Here is a 16,577-nt window from a genome sequence, read left to right on the forward strand (position 1 = left end):
GGATATATATTATATTTTATTTTATTTATTATTAACTAATATTCATGAATATTTTTACATGTACATATATTGTTGCCCCTATGATACAAATACCTCTATATATTTGCATAAATTTATTTGTGTGTGGTATTTTTCTTTCCATTCGAAGAAAACGTATTCCATTTAAAGTTGGATGTTGTAAGTAAAAAAAGTCTTTTAGCTTGAAAAATATTTTCATGTTGTTGTCGTACTCTTTCCATTTAGATACTGCAATTTATTTAAAGTACACTCCCCAAAAAAATACGGGGCTATAAAGAAAAAGACTAGCTTCAATCTGAAATTTACGTAAAATCGATTTTGATTACTACGCCTGTTGAGCTTTTTGATATCGCAATCATTTTTCACATATTGTAATCTCAGCTGAAATCGTCCTAAATACACCATTGTTAAATCAATATCTTCTTCTAAGAATAGTTTTAAGCCAACCTCAGTTCATTTATATAGTCGGTTGTAATTTTATATCACAATACCATTTCAATCTGCGTTTCTTTTCACATAATATCCATATTGTTTACTTCTCCCCTGTCGATTAAGTCGAGGGGAGTTTCTGTTGTTCCATACTCCATTTCCACGTTTCTATTTCGAATAATACGATTCGTCATAATCGCAAAGTCACTCCTCCCACCCTGGCGAGAGACAGCACCCTGAACGTGGAGGTGACATCGATCGTCCCTCTCACCTACGTGCAGCTCTCACCACCAGACTGCGACCTTGGATGTATCTAACACCGTCGTAAACAATACTTTCAATGATATTGTTGTAAAATTTTATTTTACAACTTTTCCGCGATGTACTTTAATGTTTTACATTTTTATCGTTCGGCTACTACATCACGTTCGAGCGCTTCTCGCGAACACGCTTATGGCATAAAAAAGAGCTATATCTGAAATTTACAGTGCACTTAAATTTTTACACAGTCGATCGGGTAAATTTATAACAAAGTTTAACGTAATATTTATGGTTCGTGATTGTTTGAATTTGTTGCAGTACCTCGATCACTTAATTATATTCATACACACTGTTGAATCACAAATTAGACAATTACTCACTTCAAAGTATTTGTCGACTTCATTGTTTTTAACACTACTAATTAAAAAGCGACGTATTAATTGAGTGGTATTTTAATTGTATGACACAATTGCTACTGAGATAATAAAACACGTATCAATATAACAAATATTCGTTATATTATATATTTTTCGTGTATTATTGATTATGTGTAAAGTTATAATTCAGCTGAGATTAAAATAAAATTTTGTTGTGATCAGTTACTCGTCATTTCAAACGTGTCGAAAAATAAAAAAAAACATTTTTGTCGACATTGTTTGAATGGGTGCCGCATCAATTGAACGACATTTAGTGAACTTTACTTAAACGCAAGGAAATTTTTTTCTCAAACAACTCATAACTGGCGACGAATAATGGATTTAGACAACAATGTTAATAAGTCAGTACAGTTGAAGGCTGGATTGTACCCAAATAGGTTCATTTATATCAATAAACTGCTTCTAGAAATTCTAAATATTCGTAAGGTTATGAAGAATCGAAAAATAAATTTTGATTAAACTATTTATTTTAATTTAAACCAGTTTAAACCAGCTATTTAATTTATACCACAACAGTTATATGTGGAAATGTCCAGACTCTGTCCTAGCTCATATAGCGCCCCAGGAAAAAACTAAGTTGTCCCTTCTACATATCAACACATTACATTTAAAACATGAGCTGATAATACATTCAAATATACACCAATACTACTATACCATAAATTATCTTTCACGAATAATATTTAAAATAATTCAAATCAACTACAGCATTTTAAAATTCATAGTAAATCAAAATAACTACTTTTTAGTTGTTTATTGTATTTAAATAATTTAATAAATTTACGCATTTAATATCAAAAATAGTAGATCATCGCTGAAAAACAGCGGCAAAAACAACTGTATGGTGACCACAGAACAAAGAATATAACAGTAGCTATCGAAAGTGTGCAATGAAGAGTAACGAGGTGCAGAGAGTATAATATATCCATGCTTATATCCCAGCGCCTTTCTTTTATGAGCGTTGGGATACGATTCGCAGAAAGTTGTATGTCGCTAAGCACTTCTTCAAATTACTGAAGGGTGCTATCGACAATCCAGCTATTCTCGAGGAAATCCAGTTTTCGACTCTAGAACGTCTTCGAGAATCACGTTCGCGTCCTCTTTTAATTGTCCTTGGGGCTAGGACGTCGCACTTGCCGACTCGCCTATAGCTGTAGCCATCCGGCTCTTTAATACGCTGGCAATGCATATTGACATGTTTAATGTCGGTTACGAGGAGCTGGTCCGATTCGTATAATTTAATTTTGATATTTTATGATTTTTTTTGTTTGCTTCTTTGTATATATTATTTTTTATGTATATATATTTATGTATTAAAATATTTTAAAAATTGCTTTTGACCATCATGACGCATTGGGGTGACCTGTTAGGTTACGATCCTCTTAATTTAATCTAAATAAATAAATAAATATGGCTACGATGAGTCGCTCTACTACAAGGGGATCTAAAAAACTATTTTTTAACTCTTAGCTATGCTAACATTAATAATAATCCGTTAAATTTCAGTGCAATCTAGTTTTAATGAATGTAAAATTAGTATTTATATATAAACATATCTTAAAACATTAAAAAATGACGATTTTAGAACCCCAGTGCAATTGATATGTTGTCGAAAACAATTTATAAGTTAGTTCAACATAGGAAAAGTATGTTTGTTATATCATTTATAAGTCAAACCTTGCTTTTTCTTGAGAAAAGTCTTTATGAGGATTAGATCTAAACATGTATTATAATATATTATTAATATGAAAATTGCAGAGAAATTCTAAAACCATAAAATCATAATGTTTCTTAGATCAAACCAAGATTAAGAACTATTTAGCAATATTGCCAGCATTTTGGCGACTGCTAGTTTCATATAGTGATCCTATTTTAATGGTTATGTGTAGCTGCGGTTAAAATCTAGTCTTAGGTAATGCTATTAAAATAGAAAATATACGTACTTTTTCATTATTAACTAAAAAATATCACAAATACGCATTTAATAAAAAAACATTATTTATTCAATTTGGTTTCAAAATATTTTAATAACATTTGCAAACGAAAATAAAACAATAACAATAATCAATATTATGTAACTTGTTATTTCGATAAAAAAATATTTTTTCCTCCAGTGAAAATATACATATTTTTTCAGCGAGACAGCCATTTCCTCCGTTAAAAAAACGCTTCGTCGTTCAAAAAACATTACGTTTTCTCGGTGAAAATTAAATTTTCATCCATTTTAACTCTGTTTATCCGATTTAATACTTACGAATGCAGAGGAAATGCGGTGGAGCGCCTTAATCGCATCTCGGAGCCCAGAGGAAAATTTCATCCCTGTTGTCCAGCTGTTGATATATTACGTTTCGTAATAATATTCAATGCCTTAACATCTCAAATTCATTGTTCGTTGGGTACCCAACTATACAACCACGGGTTGATTTATTATTCGTAGAATCATATTTCGCGGATTATGTGTTTCAAGACGATAATGTTATAGTTAAGGTTGGATTACACGTTAATGCGAATACATTATAATAATTTAATGTACGATAGTCGTTTCACGTTTGCTGTGACGGTTCGTTGAACATACAATGTGGCGTCAATAGGTTGCTTTGTTATACTTATGAATATGCATAACTAAAGATTAACATTATAGTCTAAAATAACATATTTATTTATATTTAAATTGTAAATAAAACATATGTTGCAAAAACTGTTTAATATTAAATCATTGTCTACGATAACAACTTACATTTTCTGAGTTGTATAAAGTCGTTTTTTCACGTCCAGCATGCGGTCAACCCCTTGGGTCCACAAATGGGATAAAACGGTATTTTTATGTATGGTTTAGTTTTTTGTCCCGAAAGATAAAGCTGGTAACAGAATGAACAATAGATAGTGTATTTTTCTGTAATATATGGCAAAAGTGTGTATTTCTAGTAAAGAGAGAATTGACATTGTATGACATTTCTTGACACAAAGACAAACGGTTATCGAAAGCATACTTCCATTTATAATATAATTGAGATTTTTTTACTTAACGAACTGATATATGTCGATCAAGTAATTTGAGAAAAAGTGAATTAGATCATGTTTTATAATTAAATCGTGATTGACTCTATGAAATACATTTTCAACTTTTGTGTTTATAATAAAATATTTCGCCACTGATAGATTATCATTGAAAGTAATTTCTTAGCATTTTTATTCGCATGATTGTGCGTTTTTTTGCTGTTTAATTATTAAAAAGCTTTGATAAGTAAAACGTTTTATTCCCACGCGAATTTAATTTTTAATCATCGCCAGTCAGGTCGGCTTTTCAATCAAAGTATGAAATACTGCTCTCAATGGTTATATAATCACAGACACAAATGCGAACACATACAAGAATCAAAAAAATATGAACAAGCAGATTGAAAATATGAGTGCAACATGTGTTTGAACCCAAATAACGTGAATGTGTATTGTTCATAAAAACAGCTATTCAATGAATTTTCAACATTCGATTCGGCTTTTGGTAAAAAAAATCTGGACATAATAAATTGATTGAATATTCCAATGGCAATATTTTTTCATCAAATCCTTTTATCGCACAACGCTCGGGTGTTTGTTTTATTTTTTGCACCGTCAGGTTTGTTTGTGTTGGGACAACGCCCAAGAGGGTTGTTGGGGTTTCGTCAGAATGTCAAGAGTGACTGACTGAGCGCAGAGAGATAGGCGATTTGAATGGGGAGCGTTTTTCGTGAATGGGTCGCTTCTCGTGGTCAGTGCGTTATTTGTTGTGAGGGACAAGTCCACAAGGCGTGGGCAAGGATGGAGGGCCACAAAAGTGGAAACAGTGTTGGCTATCGATCGTGCATCCAGCTGGGGGCGCCGCCCACCGGGTGGGGCTCGTACCAGAGCCCGACGTACACCGAGCCGCCCCGTGGGGTGAATATTGCCGACCGACGGTGTCAAAAGCGACCCCTAATTGTCCCGTAAATTAAGAGCTCCTTGTGTAAAAAGATCTTAGTTTTTCCACACACACACTGTGTGCAGTAGTGAAACAATGTCAAACTATATGGGGTTGTAGTAAGTTGATAAATTTCCTTTTGGTAACACTATATGTTTACAAAATATGAGATAATCGCAGTTTATCGTCAGTGTCCTGTATATGTATAATCATAATCGATTCTCATTTCTTAAAACCATTTTCATTATTCAATGGATATTAATCTTTCTTGAAATCCATATAATCGCTTTAATCCACAAGTTATTAACATTTTAAAAGAAGACATACTAAAATAAAAGGTGACAGTGGCATTACTAACTAATTTATTGTGTAAGCGTGATAAAATATAGCTCACCCTCTTGTGTCACAAAATAATGGATTAACAAGGTATTATTCCAACTCGGGATTATAATCTTCTCTCTATTCTACCCCTTCCTAGATTTCTCGGGACCTCTTTGACACAATCTCTCTTGTTGTTTATTTATATTTTTAGTATGACCTTATCATTACTTATTTTTTCCAGCCCATATCTCACTATCGTAAGTGACAATCTTTTAATATTGTTTTATTATTGTTGAAAAGACTTAAAAGACAAGTTCGGCTTTTATCTCTATTTCAGATTGACTTCAAATATTTATAATAATTCAGGTACCTAAATTTGTTCTCTTTCTCGAATGTGATTCGAGAAAGAAACTCGAATATTCAGATATTATTGATTGTAGTCAGCTCTAGTACCAGTGGCGTAGCTATGGGGGGCGGGCCGCCCCGGGCGGCACTTGCTTGGGGTCAGCATATTTGCGATGGAATCGTCTAGTGTGGTTCTTAACCCTGAATGCACTAAAATATATATAAATCCACGAATAACAAGAGCATAATAATAAATAATTTATTATTTTAAAAAATATTGATTCTATGACCCTGCAAAAAATGTATGGAGGGGGCGGCAATTTTAAGGATTGCCCTGGGCGGCACATACACTAGCTACGCCACATTTTGTTTCATTTTAGTCTATGTAGAGTCCATATTCAGATGCTTTATTAGTCTGTATTCTGATTTCGATGTTATGCCGATATGTTTTAACCTGAATAATAATTATATGAATACTGTGATATTTTAAATTTAATAAATCTTACCACAGATTAAATCAGAAAATTACATAACACCGTAGAGCGCGTCTTAAGTTGTCTTAACTTAACGAAATTCCTTTTTTTATGTTTTATGACTAACAGCTTTGCCAAATTCTGCGCAGGCTTATTTTGTTCAGTTAAGAAATAATGAAATTACCCTCTTTACTACTCCCCTACACTAAAGGTGTAATTACATATTAAGCGAATGTTTTCTATACGCTTTGTTTTCTATCATTTAATCATTAGGAGTGGTCAGCCATAGTGACTTAATGGCTATAAACAATCATATTGTCCGTCCGTATGAAAGAAATCTTTCACGCAACCATCTGCTTTGTTTTCCTGTCGTTGTCTTAACAATAGCATTGTATGGCTCGACAACCTTTATTACTTTGTAACGCTCACACTGCGTATTATCTATGAAAGGGTTAAATAGCAGATGTGTTAAATTTTGAAATTCTGTTTGTGCATTATTGTTTGTTATTATAATATTTATCCGCGCTCTTCTTTGTCTCTTTATATGTATTTGAAAAATCATGTAATATCTACAGTACCAATTTAAATAGTTTGTTTCTATCTAATATTCTGCCAAATGCTTGTTTTTTCATTACTGACTTTCGGGTTTTGAGGTCGAAGGGGTGTGTTTTTGTAACCAGAATAGATCAATTTATTTTATAACCATTTATGTGCATACTTGTGGAAATGTATATGCTACTATCAGGCGGTGGAGTCGAAATGCATGTCTTAATAGTCGGAAAGTCTTCGCTGGAGTGTCGAATTGAATTATTGTTGGCTGTTATCTGTTGTGGTGATTCTGGACGATCCGCTGATGTGTCTCGTGCGTTTCTGAAAGGTCTTTCTCTAAGAATACTATTCCCATTTCTTCAAGTGATTGTGAACGCGGGTTTTTGCAGATGAATCTAATGCACCGCTCCAATAAGAGCTTGATTGAAGACTAAGACAATTTCAGCACTTTGTTCATCAAACTTGCTGGACCACCTCTGAGACATTTTAATCCTTTCAAGTACGTTGTTCTGTGGTTACTCAGAGGACGACATTCGGCTATACATATTAACGGCAAGGAAAGGAATCGATAAGATTTGTCAAACAAAAATTGGACAAAACTATAAATTTAACTATGAGCATTTGCCTTAAAAAATAAGTGCTGTTTCATTTTCATTATTTAATTGATAAGAATTCCGAAGGTTTTGGATGAAAAGATTGAAGAGAACCAAACTTGACATTTCGAATGGCTCTAAAATTTATAGCGTATTTTGGTCATTTTATTTAATTAAAATAAATATGTAGTTCTCAATATAAATTTAGTTTATTGTATTTAAATGCTATTTAGTATAAATTATAGTATGCAATTTGCCGATCCTGGGATCGTTAAATTTGTGTCCCGGAATCCCGAGATTGCAATTGCGTTCCTTTGTATAAATATTTTACTAATAAACTCGATATATTAAATCAGTTATATACTAGTTTGCTTTATTCGCACAATACCCTCTTTGGTTATAGGACTTTTTATATTATTTGAAGGGTTCTTGAGAGCCCGACGGTTGCTTAAAAAAAATATAATTCACTCTTAAGCAAAAAAAAACTGAAGTATGTTAGCGTTACAATGGAAATAAACTGGTTTAAAATCCAGTTTCGTTTCTTTACATTTTATATAAATACTGAAGGGGAAAGAGTAATACTTAAAATAATTATATTAAAACGTATAATTCACAGATAAATGTATAGTGGTTTAATCTTGTTATTATAAAAAGTCAGAATTATTCTCACTCGATTTAGAAAACCATACATTTAGTTATAGGTGCTATAGAAATATATCGCAGAAGTGTTTATGTAATTAAACACTTCTGGAAATTGCTCAAGGGCATCGTAGACAATCCTTCAGTGCTCGAGCAGCTTCAAATGTGGGCTCCTGAAGGTGGTTATAGTTCTCGGTCGCGTCCACTATTCTTGCCTGTTATGTGTAGAACTGGAGCACTTGCCAACTCTTCTCTGGCCAAGGCTATTTATCTGCTCAATTCTGTCCATAGTAATATTGACATTTTCTCTTGCACATATGGAGTTTTGGTTCAGTTCGTATGGGACAATGCACACCTGTTGAGGTGATTTGTGTCTGTTGTTTTGTCTTGTTTATATTTGTATGTATTATGATGTATTAGTACTTTTGACTATCGTGACGCATTAGGTTTGCCTGTCAGGTCACGATGGTTATAATTTTAATAAATAAATAAATATGGCCGATAGTGTAATTAACGAAAACTGTTTTGCTTTTAATCCGTGCTATAGCAGCGATGGAACGACATTGCTTCAGCGATCAAGAGCGGGGAGCAGCAGTGCACAACGAATATATAATTATTGCACAATGCAAATGCCTCATAAACAATTAAAGTATTATTCATAAAACAGCATCAGCGGTTCATATTTGCTGAATAGTATATTTTGTATAGTTTTACTGACGCATCTACTGCTTGTTATTATATTTTAGATCAATTAAAAATATTCTATACTTACCAATTTTACAAGTAGGACTTTTTTATTATAATTCAATAAGTAAGATTTTATATATACTGCTATTTTCACAATCAAAATCTGTATTATTAAGTTCACTTTAGCAGTGTTTCTTGCGCGTTTTCGTGATTACATAATATTTTGCAGATGTAAGATTATTATATCGTGTATTTCTAAATATGTAACTATTAATAAACTATAGTTTAACTAGCTTCTAATCTATTCTAGAAGTTATATATTATATGTATGATATAAAAACTCATTAATTGTCTCACCTATCTACCCATTTATGTATGTATATCCATACACATAGGTAAAGTACGCTCCTCATCACCGTTGTATAAAATTGCTTCATTTTAAAGTCTCGAGCTTGTAAAATATTAAACTCTCCGGGCTCTTAGTGTTATATTACAGAATTTATAATTAATAATAATTTATCCGAGAGTAAATTTTGTTAGTATAACGCCAAACGATGCTTTCATTTTGCACCGATTGTCTCGGCGATTTTAATCATCATTATAACAATAATATAAGGTTAAAATATTAAATTGAATTAAGAGCGCTTATCCCCACAATTGGACGAGTTCTGAAACACGGTTAATTCGCAAACGAATCTAAATTTAATTATTTGTGTGATATGGTCGCGGGTATAAAGGTCGTAGACGACGGTAATTTGGTTTAACTGACCGAATAAAACCAATACTATTTCTTGACAGTGAATTAAATTAAGCTAGTTAAGGAATAAGCGTAAAAAATAAGTTTAAACTCACGCTTGTATGTGTTGAATATTGAATAAAACTCAATCGCATTTGAGTTGAAATCTTAATCTAATGAAAATATAAGGACCGTATTGACTCATACATTTTACTTAAAATAAATAAATAAATTTAGTACTTATTAATTTAGGAATATGTTGGTTTATTGTAATTATAAGATATTATCCTATTTATCCACTTTGTAACGACTGAAAGCTATACTTTATCTTAATTATAAAGTCGCTCGTTTCAATATAGATTATCTTGTCCGCCCATCTAAAATCACACCCTAAAAAAAGTTTCTACTTATATACAATAATAATACGAGGGATATTTGGAAAGTATGGTTATACAAGGATATTAAAAATAAAAGCAATGCTTCTGTTTTCGATAGGGATCGCATGACATAGTTTACCAGACTTCAATCATAAACATTGTGCTTGCTTGTGTGTTTAAACTGGTAGTGTAAATTTTAGTTTCGCCGTGTTTAGTGTGTAGTTCGATATTTACGAAAACACTGCTACTGAAATTAATTGCTAACTAAGTAATACAGTGGCGTCCATGATGAAAATAGGAATAAATGCTATCTATTTACTCTGATTAACTTATTAAAAAAATTGAAAAATGTTTTATGTGCGATTGGGCTATCAGAAACTTGTAAAAGAGAGCAAACGAGTGACTCGTATGACGTTAGAATCATAGAATCACCAAATACATTGATCCCCATGAAAACTATGTTTGTAAAAACTAAAATGAAATACTTTAGAAATATTTTTTTGACTCAGTTCCTTAACTTTATAAATATTTCTCGAATACTTTCGGGTTTTGAAGCTGAAGGAGTGTGACTTTGCAGCCAAAATAATCGCTGAATAGCTGGTAACAATTTATTTAGTAAAAATATCTAGTTGTCTGCTGTCGTGATGCGATTCTCGTCTCGAATTTCTCGATCATCTCTGGTGTTCTCGTCTCGAATTGTAGGATCGTCTGTGGTGTTCTAGTCTCGAATTTCCCTATTGTCTCTCTGTTTGTGATAAAGCTTTTATATTCTTAATTCGAGAAGTCTCCGATAAATCACAAAAATGCCTAGATCAATTGACTAATTGTATATTATTCAAGGTGTGAACATATTCGACCCAACGAAATATGTTCACACCTTGAATAAGTAAACTTTGCAAAATAAATACATTCCAAAGGTCATTAATGCAAGTGTTTAAATGACAATGATTGTTTTTACGCTGGATAGACGCATTCTTTGTTGCAATTATTTATGCACAAAAGAGTAGTTTTTCCGAACATTACGAGCGTTCAAAATCGGAATCTGTTAAATTACGCAATTGTGTAATATTTTATGGTCTAACTTTTTGTCCAAACGAGTTGTTATTTCCTTTATTACTTAAATAGTGCTCTTGGCGAAACAAACGTGACAACTGGACGGACTGGACCCCTCAAAATACAGTTTGTGTACATATGTTTTTATTTATTCCATACTGTTTGTTATAGTAGAGAACAAATAACTTTAAATTAATTAGTTGAATAGGGCATCAATGAATTTTATTTTTAAAGTTCCTCATAGACTGAAGTTTAGTAATGATACCTAAACTCTTTTTCAAAACGACCCATTAATATGTATTGCATTTTATAAAAGTGTTCCAGAATTTCTACGTCGTCTTATTTGATATTAAATCAATACTTTACTCTTCCGAATCATATCATACCAGATCATGTGTTTTTGATGAGATTTTCTCATGAAATATTAATCTGATCCATAATACATGACATATATCCCACGTCTGTTTCAGTGTCATATGAGCGAAAATGTGAAATGTTTCATAAATAGCTCTATCAGATTGAAGTACGTATTAGTTATTTATAGCCAATATACGCGTTTATTTACTCAATATAAAATATTTAATTAGTTTAATTTAAATACAACGTAAATGAACTATTAAAAAAGCTTAAAAAAATATGTATTTTATTTCTCAAAGTTATTTTTATTGTTCACGTAATTATATACTTTTTAGCACCGGGAAACGCATATATGCGTCATTCGTACTAAAGTGAATTAATATAATATTTTAAATATGTTGTAGATAGGTATTCATAATTTAATATTCTTAAATAAATTATTTTTTCAATGATTTTTGAACTATGTTCTAAGTATTATTGTCGCAAAAAATGGTAATGAAATATGCGGTACATAGTTCGATTGCCATCGAAAATATTTATGAGCATTAATAATAACAATATATAATTAATATATACAAAGTACTTTATATATCCTGCTAGCGGTTTTAACGAATGGTTCACGGGTTTATTTCGAACAATTAAGGCCGTATCATGCGCGTGTGTCCTTTTACCTCAATGAATTAGAACAAAGTTCGTCGTCGTGAACGTGAAACGAAAAACGCTTATAAAATATTATTATAGTTTAAGCTTTTACGAATGGTATCTTAGGCGTTTACTTACGTTTGTAGAAATCTGGATCGATTTCTACTTTTGCAGCAATTTTGCTTGCAAGTGTCGATATTTCTCAAAGATTGATTCACAAAGCGTCTTTGTTTAAATGACACTTTTTAATGAAGCATTATGTAGGATAAAGTTGACATTAAAATTGAGTAAATTTGTTTTATAGTATATATACAATTTTATATATTAGATATATAATATAACAAACTACCGCTATCCATCATAGGAATTACTGATTAATGTATGATTAATAAATTATACTATTAAAATAAAATCGAGCTAGGTTGTGTATTGATTGTAAGCTGTAATCATATCGTAGTTTATAATTAATAAAACATATGGCGCTTTTAATTTCAGTCTGGTGTTTCACTACGATTTTTAGTAGCTACTGGTTGTGTTTACCCGGTTGTACCATATTATTTTTGATATTATAATATTTACTCCGTTGTAACGTATTGGAATTTTCAATAAATATAGAAATACAGTGAGGAATGAGATAACGTATCGTATTCTCTATTATTTTTATCATTTATTCCAAGAATATTATTAAGTAAGCATTGCTGAATATAGACAAGGGTTTTAAAATAAGCAATGTCTCACTAAATAATATGCGCTACGCTGATGATACAGTACTCATAGCAGATAGTCGATAGGAATTGCAAGCACTTATTAATTAAATAATCGAAGCCTATAAAATATATAGCCTAAAATAATACTAGTATTATATAACCCCATTTTATACATCAAAATATTTATTAAAAGTATATTTATTTAATAATATATATTATGTATGGCGCATATTGTTTCTTGACCCTTCAAATAGAATGAGTCAGTAGAGAATGAATGAATAGCTTAAAAGTTTCCCGAGAAAATCCATTTACATATATACAGAAATACCATGACTCATCATTTTGCCTTTAAATGTTACAGATAGCTTTGAATATAAAATCTATCTTGCATATTTATTATATTACATTATAAAATAATTTCAACGGATGCTCGTTTCAACTTAGACATTCGTAAAAGGGTCAATATGTTAGAAAATACCGCGCTTCGTTTGACTAATCTACAAAGTAATAATAGAGTATGCCAAATGTAACACACAAACCAAAAATAAATTGTATTTTATTCAATATTTATGTATGAAAGAATAATGTAGATTCGATGTTTCCCCACGAAGTGAAGGAAACGTGCTTCAATTACGAATTACGAACAAAGCAGACTATTGTCCATCGCAGTCTTTCATCATAAATTTCCGATACAGTCGCTCACTCTCGCGCATTTCTAAAATGTTTGTCTTCCCTGAGGAAAATCAATTTCGAACCCGACTCTAGATATAATTCCAATGTATAAAGTTGCCAATGACTATTGTTATAAAATCGCTCGACTGTGGGTCTATTGTATGATTAAAAATAAAATTTGGATTAAAAAGGAAATAGAATGCCCAATTAAAATTATTATACAATTGTTCTAGCTGTATTATAATGAATTTATTGACAATAACAGTAGGTTGTATATAAATTAAATTAGATTAAACTTTACAGTAAGACAACAGGATTTTTATAACATTTTCTTGAATAAAATCAATTTAATTATTGATATAGACACAGTATACATGTATAATAGTATATAGTCAGTATATATAGTAAATAATTGTCTCAAAAAATGAAGTACGTATTTAACGCAGATAACTCATGAATTATTACTGCTATAAAAAATATGATAAAGCTCAATTAACTTCTTTATAGTGATTTATGATTTTTGAACCAAAATTTTGCATTTTTTGGCCTTTATACATTTAAAAAACGTTTTCTACCCTGTATTTTTATACTCGGAGCGAGCCATATATTATACACAGATACTCTTCATTAAAGATATTGCCAAAATATAAGGAATAAAATAGATAATGTCAAATTTAGTATCGACTACTAGTAAACTACGGTGACTAAATTTCCTTAGGGAAAATAAAAGACAATTTTTTTTTCATATTGACAAAATACAAGATTATTATTTGCTTAATGTTATAATTATAAAAGTAATATATAAAGTATACACAGTTTAATAAATTAGCAGGTGTGCTTTCATCTGATATTTTAATTGATACACTGTACAGAAACATGATTCACGTTTACAGAATGCATACGTCTCACCCGTATAAACAAATATACACTATTATTTAAATCAATATAAATTCATAGTATACTGTATCTCATTTTTTACTATTTAGCACTTACAATAAAATATATATTTTTAACTAAAAAAACGTATGGTAAATATAAATAAATATTGGTATCAAATGGTGTGGCTTTAAAAACTAGTGAGACGCCAGGAAAATATGTTTTTGGTTAATATTTTCTTTTACAAGCTATTATTGTATATACATATGTACCAATATACAGATGTCAGATGAGTCTTAAAGAGGGCTGGCTGCCCAAAAATGTAAGATGTCAGGTGTCAGTATTGGGCAACTGTGTCGAATGCAGAATATTTAAAGCTGATGTTCATGTCTCTCAAAATGCGTGAGTGTGTGTCAAAGTGAGTCTCTCTTTCTCTCTTCTTGTGAACTCTTGTGTATTTTATCTAACAAAAGCTTGGATAAATGGAATTTATTTAGATTATCAGACATACTCATAATGTACTACCCTTCTAATGAACCTCTATAAACGAAACCATTGTGGTTGCTACACAATGACCACAAAAATCCCGAATAAGATTAACTATTCGTTGAGAAAAACAATGCTGTTGCTTCAACGCGTTTTTTGCCGAGCACAATACATTGTAAATATAAATACTATACTTAGTGCTTATTAGTAATAACAAACGGTTATAGACGTTTTAGTTAATGTAGTTAATGTTTAAAGTTTGCGATGTGATCATTACTTACATCTCTTTTCATTGATAACAGTAAATCATAAAATTTAAATCGAAATGTAAAAATGAGAAGCTACCGCATCTATTGCCGTGCCATCTCCACATTATATGTTTAACTATTTTTACAAATTTTAAGTATTGTAAATTATACATACTTCATGAGTGTTCCAGTTTTATAAACTTATATTTATTACTACCATTTAAGAAGTTCATAAATAATACAATTATGCTACTTTACTACCTATTTCGTTGTTACAATATGATTTATTCATGCAATGCATATTATATATCTAATATGTGTATTTATTAATATACATAACTCAAATAGCTTGTGAATCAATATATATTTGGTTAATGGTTTGAAAGTTGGCTAAATTTTTTTTTAAATTACATAATGTTATATTTGTGTGCCCACATATATGTAAAAATAATAAAATTAATTTATTTTTATGTCTATATAATAATAATTGATATATAGAATAATGAAACACTATCTCGTTTCATAAAATATAGTATTTTTATATCTGTTGATTTTTTAATAGCTACGATATATTTTCATAATGACCAAAAAAAATTTTTTTTTGCTTACAGGACATCTTTACCTGTGCCGATGTTCAGCCGCAATGACTTTTCACTATGGTCGGTGCTGAAGAACTGCATTGGTAAAGAATTGAGCAAAATCACGATGCCTGTTGTATTCAACGAGCCGCTTAGCTTTCTCCAGCGGATGCTGGAATACCTCGAATATGCTAAACTGTTGAGATTGGCTTCCGAGCAAGAAGATCCCTTAATGCGAATGCAATATGTGGCCGGTACATAAACTATTATAAAATAAATTATATTACCACTGATTTAAATATACATTATAATTATATTTCAGGTTTTGCTGTAAGTGCATTAGCATCAAACCGCGAACGTCTAGGAAAACCGTTCAACCCACTTCTTGGAGAAACGTACGAGTTGCAAAGACCAGAATTCCGCGCACTGGCAGAGCAAGTGTCTCATCATCCACCCGTGTCAGCATTCCATGCCGACAGTCCTCACTTTATCTTTCATGGATCTGTGCATCCTAAATTGAGGTTTTGGGGCAAAAGTGTTGAGATACAACCCAAGGGCCAGGTCACTGTGGAACTGCCGAGGTACTGTTTTTAATCATTGATATTATTCATATTTATTGTCAACATATATTTATGATTTATCATAGATGGGGAGAAGCTTACACTTGGAGCAATGTGAATTGCTGCGTTCACAACATAATTGTTGGACGGTTATGGATGGAACAGTATGGCAACATGGAAGTGGTTTGCCATTCACGCACAGGAAATCCTGGTTTGAAAGCTCATCTTGTTTTCAAACCTGCCGGATGGGCATCTAAGGATCTTCATAGGGTGGAAGGTTACATCACCGATAGAAAGTAATATATTTTATTAATCTTTGTATCAATTAAATAATATATAATACAAATTTAAATCATCATTTCAGTAAGAAGAAGTTGAAATTCTTGTATGGAAAGTGGACAGATTTTATCAAGTGTTGCGATATGTCTTCTTATGAAGAATGGTGTAAAGAGCAGAAGCGCGACGATGTTGCCGGTGGAAGCAACGAGGGAAAAGACTCACCCGCTCATACGCCGAGGCGCGTTCTAGCCAAGCTCAATAGCTTAAAAGTCGGAGCTTTCAAATCTGTATCTTTACAGGAGGTATTTAATTTGATG

General features: G+C 31.5%; 1 protein-coding gene across 1 annotated transcript in view; it reads left to right on the forward strand.

Moving 5' to 3' along the window:
• Positions 1-16,577, forward strand: part of LOC148227343 (oxysterol-binding protein-related protein 1) — a 32,946-nt gene that overhangs the window by 12,565 nt on the left and 3,804 nt on the right. Inside the window, exons 3-6 of the mRNA XM_088201778.1 lie at positions 15,455-15,675; positions 15,744-16,002; positions 16,068-16,277; positions 16,346-16,562. Coding sequence (XP_088057904.1) covers positions 15,455-15,675; positions 15,744-16,002; positions 16,068-16,277; positions 16,346-16,562 — 907 coding nt within the window. The remainder of the gene's footprint in view (positions 1-15,454; positions 15,676-15,743; positions 16,003-16,067; positions 16,278-16,345; positions 16,563-16,577) is intronic.

The sequence above is a fragment of the Plectrocnemia conspersa genome, unplaced genomic scaffold, assembly GCF_051122295.1.
Source record: "Plectrocnemia conspersa isolate PC_06_02 unplaced genomic scaffold, ASM5112229v1 ptg000013l, whole genome shotgun sequence".
NCBI classification, from domain to species: domain Eukaryota; kingdom Metazoa; phylum Arthropoda; class Insecta; order Trichoptera; family Polycentropodidae; genus Plectrocnemia; species Plectrocnemia conspersa.